Source organism: Cydia splendana, unplaced genomic scaffold, assembly GCF_910591565.1.
Source record: "Cydia splendana unplaced genomic scaffold, ilCydSple1.2 scaffold_96_ctg1, whole genome shotgun sequence".
Lineage (NCBI taxonomy): Eukaryota > Metazoa > Arthropoda > Insecta > Lepidoptera > Tortricidae > Cydia > Cydia splendana.
Genome location: NW_026946913.1, coordinates 144,489 through 162,979, shown reverse-complemented (window position 1 = coordinate 162,979; position 18,491 = coordinate 144,489). Strand labels below are relative to the sequence as shown.

At 42.1% G+C, this 18,491-nt stretch overlaps 1 protein-coding gene and 1 long non-coding RNA gene across 2 annotated transcripts in view; both read right to left on the bottom strand.

Annotated features, from left to right (window-relative positions):
* The window catches only part of LOC134805973 (uncharacterized), a 300,557-nt gene that overhangs the window by 145,428 nt on the left and 136,638 nt on the right, over positions 1–18,491 (bottom strand). The gene's annotated exons all lie outside the window — the stretch shown is intronic.
* Positions 11,698–15,936, bottom strand: LOC134805976 (uncharacterized). The gene is made up of 2 exons (XM_063779150.1): positions 15,092–15,936; positions 11,698–11,765 (listed from the first exon to the last, which is right to left on the bottom strand). The coding sequence occupies exons 1-2, from the start codon at positions 15,934–15,936 to the stop codon at positions 11,738–11,740; spliced, it is 873 nt and encodes a 290-aa protein (XP_063635220.1). The 3' UTR covers positions 11,698–11,737.

Sequence of the window (18,491 nt, the reverse complement as noted above, 5' to 3'; positions counted from 1 at the left end):
CGAACCTTTCGGCCGCACCATTGGTTGCAGGATGATACGGCGGTGAAAATGTATGCTTAATGTGTTTAGTAATGCAAAAGTCTTTAAATTCTAGACTGGTAAATGTAGGACCATTGTCTGTTACCAAATGCACTGGATATCCAAACCGAGTAAATACACTTTCTAAAACTTCTATAGTGCGAGAACTAGTAATATTAGCCATCTCATATATTTCTGGCCATTTTGAATAACTGTCTACTATGACCAGAAACATTTTATTATAAAATGGTCCCAGAAAATCAGCATGAATTCTGTAGTTCTGTACCACACTGAAGGAGCGACAGGCCACGGTTTCTGTGTTTTTGATGGCGTTTTACTGTTTTGCAAACAAATTATACATTTTTTCGTAATATTTTCTATTTCGGAGTCAAGATTAGGCCACCAAAAATATGAACGCGCTATTTCTTTCATTCTAATGATTCCAAAATGACTTTTATGCAATTCAAGTAAAATCGATTCACGAATAGTGTAGGGTATTAATATTCGATATCCCCAAAATAAGCAACCCCTGTCCATCGTTAACTCATTTCTTCTGCTATAAAATGGTAAAACTTCTTTATCTAACTCCTTCTTTTCTGGCCAACCATCTGTTAAATACCTTATTAATTTGGACAAAACTGCGTCCTTTTTTGATTCTGTTTGAATTGTTTTCCAATCTAAAGTTTTCATTTTGGAGTCATTAGTATAGCTCAGTACACTGCAACTGGCGTTTACAAATACAGGATGAATATTTATATCATTATTCTTATTGTTGAAAAAACAAAAAAAAAAAAAAAAAATATTTATTTGTAAACATAGGTTAAATAAAGATCTTATACAATAATTTATGTTTCACTATGTTTTGCCATTTGGCATACAAATATAAAATCAGAAGAGATGGAGCATGCACTGATTATAATATAATTGAGATCAGTAACTGACCTTGAGAGAAAATCAGCAGGATTAATACTGGTTTTAATATGCCTTATTTTGTAATTAAACGCTGATAAAAATTATTTCAGAGGGACTCTTCATCAATTCGAACTAAATCAATTTGGATGACACTCCTTCCATGAATTTTTCTTTAATTTGGTCATCAATGTCTTTAAAGTTACATTTTCCTGCGAGTTTTCTCAACTCTAGGGCATAGTCTTGGATTTTCTCATTTGGTAGCTGGTTTCTTTTCCTAAATTCCGCTCTTTCCAATGTTGTTGATAGCGTTTTTACATATTTATCTTGTAGTTTTGTTATTAATTCTTGATATGTAAAAGTCTTTGGTTGTTTAGGTGAGCATAAGTAAGTCAGTGTTTCGAAAACTTTGGCCGTTAATTTGGTGATTAATAAAGGCACTTTTTTTTCTTCAGTTATATCATTAACTAAGATAAAACATTCAAACTGTTGTTCAAACACTTCCCACTTTTCTCCATCGAATGGTTTCAACTCGCCTAGCGCGGTCATTGTTGAGGTACGCACTTTTTGTTGTCGTTGTCCTTTATTCTTGAAGTGATCACTCAATTGTTTTCGTAACTGGTCCACGGTATGAGGTTCATTTGATTCTAACCTCTCTTAGCAGGAGATCTAAGGTCCCGTTTTCTAAGGGGACCTTGCATTTTGGAGACAAAGCAAACCGCTTGGAACAGGTGTTCCTGGGGGTGACCTGAGCTGATTAAGCCCGGTTGCCAAGAGGTTCCCCCCAGTAGGTGGGCAGGGGAGGGGGGGTAAAAGTGCCTCCGGCGCGCCTCACTCTAAGCTTTATATGTGGTCATGTGGCCTTTATCTTTTAGGGGGAAGGCGGCGCCATTATCGCAATCCTGTCTACCTGTTTGTTATGTTTGCCCAAAAACTCTTTCAGTTGCCTCCTAACATTTTATCAAATTTGTTCCCATAATCACTTGTTTATTGTAACTGAAACCCCTAGATTCAATATTTTCCTTTAGATCGGCGGAGGCTCAATTTTCCGCATTGAAATCACATTTAGAATCATTAGGAATAGATTAGATTAGAAATTTCCAAAGTACAATTCTTGTTGCATCAGTCGAAACACGAATCGTTCATACAAACTCTGTTTTTGCGAAAAGTATTCTTATAATTTGTCGACAGCAACTTTAAAAATGTCCATTACGCTAGCTTCTGAAACGTGCGTACTTGGAAGAGTGCTCGCAGTTAGCAGGCACACGACACTCAGGCACATTCTAAAGCGGACAATTAAGACATCATTGTAATACTATCCGTAAGTAAGCACGGAACATGTGCGTTAGGTAAGTACCTTCTAACTACCGAGTTTCTGTACTTAAGGAGTTATCGAAGTAACCTAACGTGTAACAAACAGAACAGGTAGACACATATACATAGGATTGGACCCCAAGACATACATTAAAGTTCAACGAGTCTTTGTGACAATAACCTGAGTTTCACTCCTTAACGTTAATTATAGTCACATATTACTAACAATTTAAATTTTATGGAATTTTTCCTGAGCTATATTTATTTTTAATTCTGAAGAACTTATCATTTGCACTACATGGGCCGATATCCCATGCAGCACTCGCGGAGCTTTTCACTCCAATGGTATTTCCTTATTCGGACTTAGGTTCCACTCACGGAGTCTTCACTCCAATTGTAGGTATTTATTTATACGGAACTCGTATCTTGCATAAACTATACATTAATACCATTGTCTTTTCAGCCTATGAAACTCGACTTTTCTAGTTTTCATATTTATAGGCAAGGTTGTGTCAATGTCTAGTTAGTTATTTTAAATACACCATAGTCGGCATCAGCAACCCCGCCCCACCACCATAAACGCGGTACTTGCATTTGAAAACTCGTTTAAATAATTAAATAAAGAACTTATTTAAGGAGGACAAGGTAAGCATTTCATGAGTTTCCAAATGTAATCGATCACCGCGCAATCATTGCTGGCGCGGCAGAATTATTAAGCATAGCCATACCTTCCCAAGGCCCACGGTCCTACCAGCTGTAGTAGGTACTTTCTAAGTTCGGTGGAAGAATGTTTTACATTTATTCGGAATATGGTTTTTTTTATTATACTTATTTTCAACAAAATCTGTTTACTGCACACATGTACGACTCTAGATTCTTCAGACTCTCAAGACTCTTAGACCCTTTAGACTTCTTTAGACTATTTAAACTCTTACAATCTTTAGACTCTAACTTAGATTCTGTAGTCTCCTTAGGCTCTTTAGACTATTTAGACTATTATTATTTTATTATATCATTTATTTCAGAATTAATAAATTATTCCATATATGTACACTTAAATAAAACTTAAACTCTATATACATTTACAACTAAATACACTTAAAAACTAGGTGGACAACATGTGCATCTGGTTCCAATAGTAATGGAAGGGACTATCATCCCGTCCTGCCACTGTTTCCAGGAGACTGTTGGGGCTACCGGCGATACGTCTCAGCAGGGACGCGACACGTTTTCGCATTATCGCGTGAAAGCCATCCGTGCGCGCCTCCGCGAACATGCCTGACGCACTGCAATGCCGCGGGAGCCCCAACAGCATCCTGAAAGCGTTGTTATATTGGACGCGCAGGGCGCTGTAGGTTTTTTGAGTATAGTTGATCCATAGACAGCAGGTGTAAAATGACTGACAGTATGCCCTAAATAGGGTAATTTTAACGTTTTTGTTACACCTAGCAAATCTGCGGATCAACATGTTACTCCTCACCGCCAGCGCCCTGCGTTCCCTTTCAATGTCCTTGTTGTCTGTGAGGGATGAAGTAACCCAGTGCCCCAGGTATTTAAATTCTTCAACTATCTTGAGAGGAGTGTCGCCAAGTTTAACCTGAGGGGTACGCGAGTAGCTCTTAGTACCCGCTTTAAAAACTAACAACTCACTCTTCGAGGCATTGTACCTGAGGCCATGAGAATCCGCATACCGCTCACATATCGTCAACATGTCTTGTATGCCACTGATTGATGGACTCAGCAACACCATATCGTCTGCGTAGCTTATGTTATTTATAAATTTACCGCCCACTGAGCATCCGACCATGGCATTGCTGAGCTCACCAATCAGGCGATCTACATACAAGCTGAAGAGCTTAGGTGACGTGAGCCCCCCCTGCCTCACCCCGCACTCCAACCTGTAAGCATCAGACAATGAATCTGCCCACTTGACAGCATTATATTGATGATCATACCAGTACTTGAACATTTCAATTAGCTGACCTGGCAATGTCGTGTCCTCATGCAGTTTTTGCCATAACTTTTCATAGGACACCAGATCGAAGGCCTTGCTTAGATCAAGAAAACACCCGTAAACGGGAGTTTTCCTGTCCGTGTAGTATCGGACAGTATGCTTGAGACAGAGAACTGCCGCCTCCGTGGACAGTCCGCTCCTGAAACCAAACTGTGCATCATTGAGGCTTATGTGCTTATCCAGTTGTTTGTCAAGCATACTGTCCAACACTTTTGCAACAATAGTGGCCAACGAAATGGGTCTGTAGTTCTTAATATCAGAGGCGTCTCCTGCACGATTCTTAATAATAGGGACTACTACTGTCCTTAACATTTCGTCCGGTAAATAGGTGTGGCTTACACAAAGAGAGTATAACATGGCGAGTACCCTAGGTAAATGAACACCAGCATATTGCAGATGTTCAATACTCAGGGAATCGTGCCCCGGCGACTTGCCCCGCGTCATGTCCCCTACCACTTTCGCTACTTCTTGAGCAGTGAAAACAATAGGTGACCCGACCGACGCCTTCCCTCTCTTAGGCACAACCCCTACACTCCCGAGTGTGGCCTCGACCTTGAAATGGTTTTTAAAAAGGTTCGCGATCTTGCCCGGCTCACTAATTCCCTCTACACTCGCCGGAAGACTCGACCTAGGCTTCAATTTACTAGTGGTTTTCCAGAAGCTAGAAAAGTCCTTACTTGCATGGTGTGTTGCTAATATATCCATTTTTATTTGCTCAGCGTTATCTTGACACCATTTAAGCTTTTGTTTGAAGATTTTTCTAGTTTCCGTCATTTCATTAAAGGAAGGTCCGTACTTGGGCTTTCCGCTTGAAACCCAGGATTGAAACGCAAGTCGAGCCCTCGTGTGAGCGTGTCGCACATGCTTATTCCACCCGACCACACACTTCTTTTAGACTATTTAGACTCTTTACTTTTTAGACTATTTAGACTCTACTCTTTAATCTCTTGAAACTCTTTAGACTCTTTAGACTTTTTAGACTATTTAGACTCTTTAAACGCTTTAGACTCTTTAGACTATTTAGACTCTTTAGACTCTTTAGACTCTTTAGACTCTTTAGACTCTTTAGACTCTTTAGACTCTTTAGACTCTTTAGACTCTTTAGACTCTTTAGACTCTTTAGACTCTTTAGACTCTTTAGACTCTTTAGACTCTTTAGACTCTTTAGACTCTTTAGACTCTTTAGACTCTTTAGACTCTTTAGACTCTTTAGACTCTTTAGACTCTTTAGACTCTTTAGACTCTTTAGACTCTTTAGACTCTTTAGACTCTTTAGACTCTTTAGACCATTTAGACTCTTTAGACTCTTTAGACTCTTTAGACTCTTTAGACTCTAGACTATTTAGACTATTTAGTCTCTTTAGGCTCTTTAGACTATTTACTCTTTAGAGTATTTACTCTTTAGACTCTTTAGACTCTTTAGACTCTTTACTCTTTAGACTTTTCAGACTCTTTTCACTCTTTAACTCTTTAAACTCTTAAGACTCTTTAGGTTTAAACTCTTAAGACGTTAGGTTCTTTAATCTAACTTATTTTTATTTTTTATTTCCTTATACATATATTATGTGATGTGAAAAGCAGTATGGGTCCCATGGTAGCAAAATTATTTTCACTTTGGGCGTTAACACTTGAATCCCTCACTACGCTCAGTATTCCATTTTTAATACCTCGCTTCGTTCAGGATTCAATGTTCGCCGTCGCCGTAACCATGACATTTTGCTCCTTAGCGACACAACCTAATGTTTAATTGAAGCAGAGTTGCATCTGTTTTGCTTCGTTCCATTTTAAACAAAACAAAATCAACCCTGAATCCTACACTATAGATTCAAATTTCAATAGCAAATTTCAGACTTTTTCCTTGTATGGCTGGGCCCCAGGAGGGTGAGTGCAATATTAACACAACAACATTTACAACCATAAAAGTATTCCATTTTTGGAGAATACTCGTATTAAGCTTAAGCTTTACGACAAATTTCACCGACAATATCAGTTTGTTTACTTATTTTTCCTTTTGCATTATAGAAACAAGACCCAGATAATATTATGCTGATTTGGTTAAATAATTTAAATGCATATCTAACTAGCACACGTAAGCTAAGTAACACCATGTTGTATAGCAGATGATCTGTTGATTTTTATTGAGTCTGACGCTAAATAAAGCGTACACTTATTATTTATTTAGGTATATAACTTCTGGTTAAAAGTGTTAACCCTATTATGTGAACTATTATTAAGCATTTGTCGTTAATTTGATACATTTGTGAGCTAATAATAAACTACAGCTCACCCAGATATTGTTTCAACAACCGTTAACGCAGACAGCACCACGTTGGTATACTTAGTTACCTGTAGTAAATTACCGGTGAACAGACATATTCAGCACTACACAGCAATATGCGCGACAGTTTATTTATTATACGTATAACTTAATTATAGTTTTACACGCTTCCTTAAATACACAGTCGCTATAAAAGTTTTATTTCTATTTTATAATAACTTATTTTACTGTATTTGGCTTAATTTCTGTTCACCGACCCGTTTTTTGGAAAGGTAAAAGCATTAAATAGTATTTAAACTGAATAAGACGTTGAAATGTGCCCTATAGTAATAATATTAGCATAAAAATAGTTCTTTTCTCGATCAAAATATAGTTTAAATACCAGAAGTGTACCTTATAAAGATGTTTATGTGCTCAGAGCTATAAATTAAGTCCACAATGGGTCCATCATACCTGTGCTATTTGGGTCATTCGTCTCCCTCCCTTTTATTGAAAAAATAATTTCAAACTGATAACTTTTTGTCGGTTATTTAGCAACTACATCGATTTTTTGTTTTTTCTTACGTTCTTTATCCTCGTCGCCATTGTGACGTCTAGGTTCTGTTGTATTACAAGGTGATAAATAAAACTCAGTTGGTCAGTCAGGTGTGCTCCACGACCCGCCTGTACGCCATGACAGTTGACAACAGAATCTCGACTTGCAGGTAGTTCGCATTGCACTTTTATTGTATAAACGTCACAGATACATAGGTACATACTTACAATGCAAGTTAAGTAAAACGCTTGTAATAAATGTAAAATGTCACAGGAGGACAATACTTCACCACCGAAAGCTGTAGGTACATAATACAAATCTGCTATTTTAATTCCAATGTTCGTTCCACGAACTATTCAACATTTACTATGGTGTCAATTTGTCAAATACAGTGCCGCGTCAATCATTTTATAAAGGTAAAACGAAAGCGCAGAAACCCGACGTAGCCCACAACTACAGGCTGACAAAATAATTAAACCTTTCACACTTCGAGCAACACCGGCTTCCGACACATCGGAAGGGAGCGATATCTCACCGTACAAATCTTTCTGCCATTTTTCGCGGGGGGGAAAGGTGCACACAGTCGCACTTCTCACACACTTACATACAAAATCCAATCTGTAATGACGACACAAATACAAAGAAAATGACGCACGTCAAAGACAAATCTTGCAAACCTCGATCTCTTTTTGTGTACGGTTGAGTGACAAGTGTCACAACACGCACACTAACACATTTTCGTTGAAGTATGTTATTGTATTTTGAATGTAATTAAACGTATGATATGTAAAAAAAATTCACAGATTTCGTGCCTCACACGATTATCGAGCACATTGGAAATGAATCTACGGAATTCAAAAAAATGCGATGCGATGCTGAGCGACGAGAAAGTCTGGATAAGGAAAAAGTTACAAAATAAAACTACAACGTTGAATGATAATTATTTTATTCTTAGACTAACACAAGTATCCTGGACATAACGCATGTGAACAAACAAATTGCAAAATTTCCACACGCGTATCGAAGTTTGAATAATTGTCGCCGTGGCGCATAAGTATAGGTACATATTTCATTTTTCGATTAATAAGCAGGATAGTAATGTTCAAAGTGCACGAAAATTATTACACGGCAAATCCGTAGTCAACTCGAGAAGTGGTGATCGGCAGCGGCCCATTTGCTGCAAGATATGAAATTTTCTTGACAGCAGTTTGACGCGACGAGAGATGACCATAACAGCGTTTGTCTATGTTGCACCAAACCTGAGTTCCAATAGGTACTACCAGGGTTCAGCATCAGCTATCTTGGGTAATGCTCATCATGACGAATCGGGTGTCCAAAACAGCGTGTGCCTATGTTGCACCAAACCTGAGTTCCGCTAGGTACAACCAGGGTTCAGCATCAGCTCTATCTTGGGTACTACTCTCCTAAGTGCTCATCAAGACGAGTCGGATGACCAAAACAGCGTGTGCCTATGTTGCAACAAACCTGAGTTCCTTTAGGTACAGCCAGGGTTCAGCATCAGCTCTATCTTGGGTACTACTCTCCTAAGTGCTCATCGAGACGAGTCCGATGACCAAAACAGCGTGTGTTTATGTTGTATTAAACCCGAGCTCCACTAGGTACTGCCAGGGTTCAGCATCAGCTATCTGCTAGCAGCCGCCAGCAACATGCTGAGGTGAGACCATTTCGTGGCACTTTTTCTTTTTTATGTTTCTCTGTATAAGTTTTTATTTTCTCCCTCTCCCTCTCCCTCTCCCTCTCCCTCTCCCTCTCCCTCTCCCTCTCCCTCTCCCTCTCCCTCTCCCTCTCCCTCTCCCTCTCCCTCTCCCTCTCCCTCTCCCTCTCCCTCTCCCTCTCCCTCTCCCTCTCCCTCTCCCTCTCCCTCTCCCTCTCCCTCTCCCTCTCCCTCTCCCTCTCCCTCTCCCTCTCCCTCTCCCTCTCCCTCTCCCTCTCCCTCTCCCTCTCCCTCTCCCTCTCCCTCTCCCTCTCCCTCTCCCTCTCCCTCTCCCTCTCCCTCTCCCTCTCCCTCTCCCTCTCCCTCTCCCTCTCCCTCTCCCTCTCCCTCTCCCTCTCCCTCTCCCTCTCCCTCTCCCTCTCCCTCTCCCTCTCCCTCTCCCTCTCCCTCTCCCTCTCCCTCTCCCTCTCCCTCTCCCTCTCCCTCTCCCTCTCCCTCTCCCTCTCCCTCTCCCTCTCCCTCTCCCTCTCCCTCTCCCTCTCCCTCTCCCTCTCCCTCTCCCTCTCCCTCTCCCTCTCCCTCTCCCTCTCCCTCTCCCTCTCCCTCTCCCTCTCCCTCTCCCTCTCCCTCTCCCTCTCCCTCTCCCTCTCCCTCTCCCTCTCCCTCTCCCTCTCCCTCTCCCTCTCCCACACCCTCTCCCTCTCCCTCTCCCTCTCCCTCTCCCTCTCCCTCTCCCTCTACCTCTACCTCTACCTCTCCCTCTCCCTCTCCCTCTCCCTCTCCCTCTCCCTCTCCCTCTCCCTCTCCCTCTCCCTCTCCCTCTGCCTCTATCTCTATTTCCACCACCACAAGAATGCATAGATTGTCGAATAGTGCGTTATCTACGCCCGTCTCAAACAGGATAGATAGAGTTAGACCAAGAAAAATCTGCAGCGATTTTGAAAGCCCACGCAGTGCAAGTGTTATTCTGCCGTCATAATCCCGATAATTCACAACAAACACCGATAACGAACTCGAAACATGAAGTCATAAATGTCCTGTGAAAAATGTCGTTCTGACTTTTTGACTATTTTAAGGTTAGGCCACAGGGCAAACCCTTAACCCGATCGTCTTTGTTTTAGGCTCAAATTGTAGCTGACTAAATTGTCCAGAGCCGTTTTTCTCGAATTTTTGATATCATTCTTCGTTTCCAAATTATCGAGCACCAAAATCAAAAATTCGGAAAAAATTGAATTTTATTTTCACTATTTCGACCATAACTTTTTTTGTTTTTGACTTTCTCGAATAATTATTTTTGCACCTTACAGCTCTCGTGATTATGCGTCTTTTGAGCCTATTTTTTAATATCATATCTTCACAACTTTCCGAGATATAAGGGGATCGCACTTTTTCGTGAAATCGGACCGTATACTGGAGCGAACGAAAAGACATTTCCAATGTCAAAAATATTACATGTGAAATATAACAGTTTCTTTTTGTAAATTTGATGTCCCCGACCTCTTTTTATAACAAAAAACCGAGCAAACAGGCATTTTTGTGCAGCAGTGTTCACGCGCGCGTCTGGACTCGGTTTTATTACCCGCGCTAGATTAGATTGACGCGCTAATCTTGTACCTCGGCAGAGGGGAAATAGTGCGAATGCCGCCTCCCTTCCGTGTTGCTCGAAGCTTTCACACATACTTCCATAAAAACCGTGGATACACAAAGCGAGTACAAGTTAGTGTAGGTAAAGGCTATGACCTACTGCCGTATTCGAACTTCTAGATATTCACAAGAGACGACACGTACTAGATCCATTCTAGATAGTAAGTTATAGTTTAGATATCAACTAGTTCTCTTTTGCAGCGCAATTCGGGCAACCAATGTCACTTTTACGTTAGATAGCCTAAGATATCTATTAGATGTGAATTGGATCTCTAAGTCATAATATCCTGAGGAAATCGTTCAAGAGTATCTCCAGAATCGCGCAAATGTCATATTTGACAGGTTAGATCTTAAACATATCGTTATCGTATCTTGGTGATGTCTAAAAGATATCTAATAGATGTATATTTCAAAATCCGAATCGGGCCAATAATGTCCCCCACAATGCCACGCGTCGATCACATATCGCCGGCTTCGCAAACAGCGACACGCCGCCGAGCCGCGTATGCGGAGACTTATATTAAATTGTCCTTTGTGTTTTGGATAGTGTCCGACCGAAACATGTTTTTTTTCCGAAACCGAAACCGAAACCGAATGTTCGGCTTTGGCTCTAGTTTCGGCCGAAACCGAAACCGAAACCGAAACTTTTGTAGACTTGTTAAAATCGTTGAAAAAATGTCATAAAACCGCTTTTACACACATATTATGGGGCTGTCAACACCCAATGTCCTTGAAATTGATGTTACTTAAGCAGTTTTTTAAGAAAATTACTAGAGTTAGACCAAGATAATTCTGCAACGATTTTGATAACACATGCAGTGCAAGTGTTACTTTAAACGTCAAAACTTCTATGAAATTATGACGTATAAATAACATTTGCACTAGTAGCACTGCGTATATGCTATCAAAATCATTGCAGAATTTTCTTGGGCTAACTCTATTCATTCACCAGTCAAGCTAACATGTAGATACAGGGTCAAGCAAAAAACCAACCAAAAACGCGAGCGCAGCGAGAGCGAAATTTTTTGTTAACAATATCGCAAGGCCGGGTACCGATCTTCACCTGGGCCTAAAAGTCCGAAGTGCCCCAGTGAAGCGAACTTTCATGTGAAGTCAAAGCCGTGCTTCAGGCTTCAGGATAAGTAGTTAAGCACAGACTCCAACCAATGTCCATTGTATTAAAAAGCGAGACCGCAGGCCGAGCATGGCGCAGCGAGGCCAAAGGCTAAGCTGAAGTAGAGGACATGTGGAACTGTTATATATTCGGGGTTAGGTTATGAGGCGGTTAAGCAAACGACCGTACTCAGTGGACTCATTTATTGATCACGCTTGGGGTAGATCGACAAAACATCACATTCCTCCACCATTATTTTGAGACCTATAACAAACAAAGAAATAATTTAAAAATATTGTTTATAGTCAACTTTTTTTCTAGGGCGACCTTTTGTTGAGCAATCGATAGGCACGTCTAACTCCTTATCTATAACACGGCTCTGTTCAGGGGGCGTCATTTCACCGCCTTGAGACTGACCGCCTGACTCTGACAACACAACGTCCGTGGCTGGCTGGTCGGTCGCCTCCGACCACTCATCATTCTCTTCCCCCTCCTTATTTCTCGCTTCGACATTAACCTCCAACTGAGGAGATGAGTCTGAGCTCAATTCTTGCGATTCTTCAGTGGCCGGTAGAATGGGGTCTGAGGATGTTGGTTGGTCTAACATAGGAGGCGGCGTTAAAGAAATTATTGGCTCGATAGTTTCTGAATAGTTCTTATTTCCTACATATTTCATTATTTGGTCGATATGCCTTTTCGCGATAACATCGTTATCTTGAAATTTTACAGAAAACATTCGGTTACCTATACAATCTAATATTTTCGCTATCGACCAATAACCTTTTCGACCTTTAAACCACTTAGCCCAAACTGTTTCACCCAATTCAAAACATCTATTTAGCTTTAATTGATTATCTGACTCAACATTGCGCGTTGACTTACAACATGGTTTAACTAAATCTAATCTACATCGTAAATCGCGCCCCAGCAGAAGTGACGCTGGAGTTTTGCCTGTAGCACAATGGATAGTATTCCTATAATCAAAAAGGAACCCTAATAATTTTTCATTTAAATCATGTTGTTTTAAGTTACTGTCTGACAATAATATACTTCGAATCATTTTTTTACAACTTTTAACTGAATTTTCAGCTTGCCCATTACTAGACGGGTGGTAAATAGGCGATGTGAGATACAAAATGCCATTATTTTTACAAAAAGCATTAAATTCAGAAGAACAAATTTTGACATCATTGTCCGAAACAATAGTACACGGAAGTCCATATCTAGAAAAAATATACTTCAATTTCGAAATTAGTGCATTCGTTGAGGTGCCACAATCCATGTTTACACATTCTAACCATTTGCTGAACGCGTCAATTACGACTAAATATACCTTTTGTCCTATAGATAAATAATCAATGTGAATACGCTCCCAAGCAGTAGAAGGGCGCGGCCAGGCGGAGGGAGCCGCGCGGGGGGGAGCGGCGCGTTGCACTGCGCACACGCTGCATGCCCCCACCCAGCGCTCGATATCGCCGTCGATACCGGGCCACCAGAACCTACTCCTGGCCGCACTCTTTGTTTTCACTACGCCAAAATGCGCTGAGTGGAGTTCTTCTAACATACTATCTCTAAACACGGCCGGAATAACGATCCTGTGCCCTCGAAATAGACACCCATTATGCCACTCTAAATCGGACTTGCATAAAAAGTATGGCTTAATAGCACTACAGTCTATTTTTCGTGGCCACCCCGTACGCATGTACTTACTGACAGTCATAAGTACATTGTCAGCCGCTGTCGCTTTCTTAATATCGTCATATGAAACCGGCTTAATATTTCCATCTAAGAAGTTAAGGAAAGATACGTTATTATCCTGTTCTCGGTCAACGACCTCCCGCGTTGTTATCTGCAGCGGTGCACGTGAAAAATAATCCGCCACCTGATTATTCTTAGTATTTATATACTGTACATTATAATTGTACGCTGAGAGGATAATTGCGTATCTTTGTAAACGCGACGCTGTAGTTACTGAAATTCCATTTTTCTTCCCAAAAATGGAAAGCAATGGACGGTGATCAGTTTTTAAAATAAAGGGATGCTGACGCCCATACAAATATTGATGGAAATATTTTACTGCGAAGATTATCGCCGTGGCTTCCTTAAAAATCTGGCTGTAATTCTTTTCACTCTGTAAGAGTGACCTCGACGCGAATGCAATAGGCCTTTCTGAACCGTCAGGCGCCAAATGTGCCAATACGGCACCAAGGCCAGAGGGTCCAGCATCAGTGGTCAAAACCAGAGGAGCCTCCGGGTTGAAATGCGCCAGCACACGATCAGACGCTAGCTCGCGCCGCACGTTGTCAAACGCAGCCTGTTGGCGCTCGCCCCACTGCCATTTCGCGCCGTTGCGTAACAGCTCGTGCAACGGGTGCAACAAAGAAGAAGCGTTAGGAATAAATTTCCGATAATAGTTGACAACTCCTAGAAACTGCTGTACCTCGTAGACATTTTTAGGAGGCGGGGACTTAAGTATAGCGCTCACTTTATCTTGACTCGTCCTGAGACCGTTTTTATCGATAACGTATCCCAAATACGTAATGCTAGTTTGAAAAAATGCACACTTATCTCTTTGTAAACGCAAACCCGCGTCTTGCAACCTTTTCAAAACTTCACGAAGCCTAGCTAGATGGGTAGCCCGGTCGGGACCCGTGCAACATACGTTATCCAGCCAACACGTGACGCCCTCTATACCTGCCAGTAATGTTTCCATAGTACGCTGAAAAATAGCCGGAGCATTAGCGAGACCATATAACAACCGGGTATACTTAAACAATCCTTTAGGGGTATTTATGGTTGTTAGAATCTGAGATGATTCTGATAAACAGAGTTGATTGTAGGCATTACTTAAATCTAATTTTGAATAATGCTCCCCTCCCCCTATTTTGGCAAAAACTTCCTCTATCCTAGGTAAAGGATATTTGTCAATTTTTAAATCCTTGTTTAAAGTGCACGAATAATCTCCAGCTATTTTAAGTTTACCGTTGGACTTTAAGACCGGTACGATAGGCGTCGCGTAGTCTGAGAAGTTAACCGGAACTAAAATACCTACTTTGACAAGCCTATCCAGTTCCTCTTCCACTTTACCCTTTAGGGCAAAAGGTATTGAGCGCGGTTTGAAAAACTTAGGTACCGAATTTTCCTTTAAAAACAAATCGACCTCAAATTTATTAAAACGCCCTAACTCGTCTTTCCAAACATCTGGAAAATCATTAAGTAATTGTGGCAACTCATCGACATGCGGTTCAGGAGTTAATTTGTTATTGTCACACACCAACTGCATATTGAACTTTGCCATGAAGTCGCGGCCAAGCAAGGGAGGACCGCCGTTTTGAACGACGTAAATTTTCAAATGTTTGACGGTTGACATATAACAAACTCTCCCTCTAAAATATCCTAACGGTAAAATCTTATGGCCATTATAAAGACACATTGACAAATCAGTTTTATATAATTTCCTTTTTTTGAAGAACTTTGAATAAAGTTCGTCACTAATCACACTTGCTCCCGAACCAGAATCCAGTTCCATCAAAATCTGTACGTCACTAAGAGTAACAGGCAATTTAATAGGTTTATAATTTTCAACATACCTTCTTGCGTTAAAAACCTCGCATTCTTTACACACATCGGAGTCGTCCGATTCCGTTTGTATGCAGTGAAGCCTAGATTTGCCGCCACTGCCTTTTTGCGCACACACTTTTTTCAAATGGCCTTTTTGACCACAACTTTGACACCGATACCCCTTAAAACGGCACTTTGCTGCATCGTGATTCTTGCGGCCGCAAACGGAGCACAAAGACGCGCCGTCGCCGCCGCTACTGCCCGAAGTAGCGCGAGCGCCGCCAGCGCGGCCTGCGCTGGCGCGGAATACCGGCTCCTCCTTCACCTGCACCGGCTCCGCCTGCGCCACGTTGGCGCGCGCTGCCCGAGCGCACGCCGCCTGCTGCGCCACCTCCAGCGCTTGCGTCAGGGTTAGCGTTGACGAATCCTTTTCGAAAAGCCGATCACGCTCAGGACCCGCCTTCAACCCCAACACGAAACGATCACGCAACAAGATGTCCAGCGCCGACCCGAACTCGCAATACACCGCAAGCCCTCTCAGCCGAGCCGCCCAATCTTCGAGACTCTCGCCTGTCTTTATGGTCGCCTCATAAAACTTCGCTCGATCAGCGAACGTCGACCTCCTCGGAGTAAAATGGTCATTGAGTACTTTCACTAGGTCCGCAAACTTAACGTCTTCCACCTTCTTTGGATGCAATAAGTTGCTTGTTAATCTATATGATTCCTCGGAGAAATGAGTTAGCAACACTGCGCACTTTTTTGCATCGTCAACTACACTATTCAATAACAAAAATTGGCTGAGTCGACTGTGAAAAATTCGCCAGTCCTGTGATTTGTGATCAAACACTCCTAAATTACCGACGAAATTCGCCATCCTCGCGCCAGAATGTTATATATTCGGGGTTAGGTTATGAGGCGGTTAAGCAAACGACCGTACTCAGTGGACTCATTTATTGATCACGCTTGGGGTAGATCGACAAAACATCACAGGAACACAAACCAATGGTAAAGTGAGGCTAAGGTCGAGCATTTGTATGAAAAACTGTACTGGGGACACTTTTAAGGATTTTTTCTTCGTTTTAATCAATAGTCAGCTGTTCAGCTTCGCAAAATATTAACTATTGAGAAAATCAACTTTGCGGCACTAGTTGAGCGTAGCCTTTAGCCTCGCTTAAAATTTGCCATTAGAGGTAGATAGAAAAATGAGTGAATAAGAGCGAAAAAGACATCGTTCGACTCGGGCCGAGCTGATACTCGGCCAACGGCTACGTGGGGCAGTGCTATCTCATTCACTGCGATACAATTAGACAGTGTGCGCGTTATAGGTATTGACAGCCTCTTAAGACTGCGTCGACCGTCCAGTGGCGCTCTCATTAGTCGAATTGTGTTTTATAATAAACCAATTTATTTCTGTACCTATACATGAATCAGTATATGTAGGTATGTATTAATATTGTTGTCCTACTTATTCCCCAACTTTTAGTCTTTGTCCGAAGTACCATTTCGTAAGTTTCGGCCCGGCCGAAAGAACCGGCCGTATTTTGGCCGAAACCGAAACTACAGCCGAAACATTATTTTTTGGCCGAAACTGGCCGAAACCGAAACCGAAACCGAACCTTCGGTCGGACACTAGTTTTGGATGAACGATTACTTTAAAAAAAAATGTATTTTTACTTTTTTAACGCAATTATTTGACGCTATTGTATGGATTTGATAGACAACACAAACAATTTTTACAAATTTTATATTAAAATGTTTTCTATTTTTCCTGAAACTATAACTTTGAGTACCTACCTACTCGTAAAAAAATAATTTAATCAAACTTTTAAGAATCCAATATCTAATATCACACTCCAAGACCGGCCAATTCAAACGTACTTTTTGATAGGTACTTATCTACAATAAATGATGTCATTTTGTTATCATTCCCCCATGCGTCTCGCTCGCGCTAACACATGTACGAACAAGTTTAGTGGGTATACCAGCGAAAGGCACGCGCAAAATCATAACAAAATGACGTCATTTTAGATCTCGAAATGTACGTTCTAATACGATTATCAATAATAACAATGAAGCTACGGACTCAGGTGCCGTCTCGCTCGCTCTTACGGAGCAGCCCGGCCCTAGCAGCCCGTCAGCAGTTCACGGCGTGAATGAACAGAGTTTAGGTAGTTTAGGGAAACAACCTAGCACGGTTTAATTATCAACAGCGATGGTTGACCTTTATTACGAAGGCAACAAAGTTGCTACGATTCGCTGTATGTTAGATGGGGGTTCACAAGCAGCTCTGATTACAGAATCGTGTATGCAACGACTTAATTTACCGCGACAACATGTTAGCGAGCCGCTGGTCGGTGTCGGCGACTTGCCGCTGGAACCTAGGGGTACCTTCGTGTGCTCAATTTCGCCTAAGGGCAAACAAAATCCAATTATTCCGTTAGAGGCGTCTATTCTCGCGAAGTTAACCCGTCAAATGCCTAGTGTACCACTAGCACCTCTCGCTGATTGGCCTCATTTGCAGGGACTCGCTTTAGCCGACCCTGAATTTCACAAACCTCAGCCGGTCGACATGATACTGGGCGAGGACATTTTCATGGATATTGTTCGCGATGGCATTGTCAGAGGTAAACCTGGCACGCCCACCGCAATTAACAGTGTATTTGGTTATTTGCTAGGAGGTAAAGTAAACTTTACTTCCGCTGTTTCGACTCCACGCCATACTTGCTTTACGTCGTTTGACAACGACAACCTTCGGAAGTTTTGGGAGCTGGAGTCAGTACCAGAGATGCGGAGTTACACTCCCGAAGAAAAGCTATGTGAATCCTTTTTTCAAAAGACGCATACGCGTGATGAAACAGGGCGATACGTGGTCGCTCTGCCATTCAAGCCCGATGCACCGCCGCTCGGCGAGTCTCGGCATATTGCCCTAGCACGATTCCATAAATTGGAATACCGTCTAGAACGAAATCCCCAGTTGAAGGCGGATTACCACGCTTGCCTCCAGGAGTACGTGGATCTCAACCACATGGAGTTCGCGGACGATGATAACCCCCCCGCTGGCGCGAGTTATTACATACCCCACCATTGTGAGTCAAAAATTTCCGAAACTACACGCACACGCGTAGTATACGACGCTGGGTGTCGCACGACAAGTGAACACTGGTATCGCAATATTCTTGTGCGTGAAAGTGATAGGGATTTTCAGCGCATCCTTTGGCGCCAATCCTCTGCGCGACTATAGGCTTATGGGCGCATATAAATTCATAGGCAGCGTACGCGCACCGCTACATGCAGTGCGCACCAACTTCAAGCAAACCAGTCGAGTTAGGCAGGACGAGCGCGGGCGCGGGGCGCGGAGCAGCGGACAGCGGTCACAGCGGTCGCCCGGCAGAGCTAGCCAGGCCACGATCGCGCACGCACGTACCGCTC

Coding starts and splice junctions, on each gene's coding strand:
- LOC134805976 (XM_063779150.1), bottom strand. CDS start 15,936: ATGGCGAATTTCGTCGGTAATTTAGGAGTGTTTGATCACAAATCACAG. Junction 11,766..15,091: donor GAGGTTTTTAACGCAAGAAG/GTATGTTGAAAA, acceptor TGTTTGTTATAG/GTCTCAAAATAATGGTGGAG.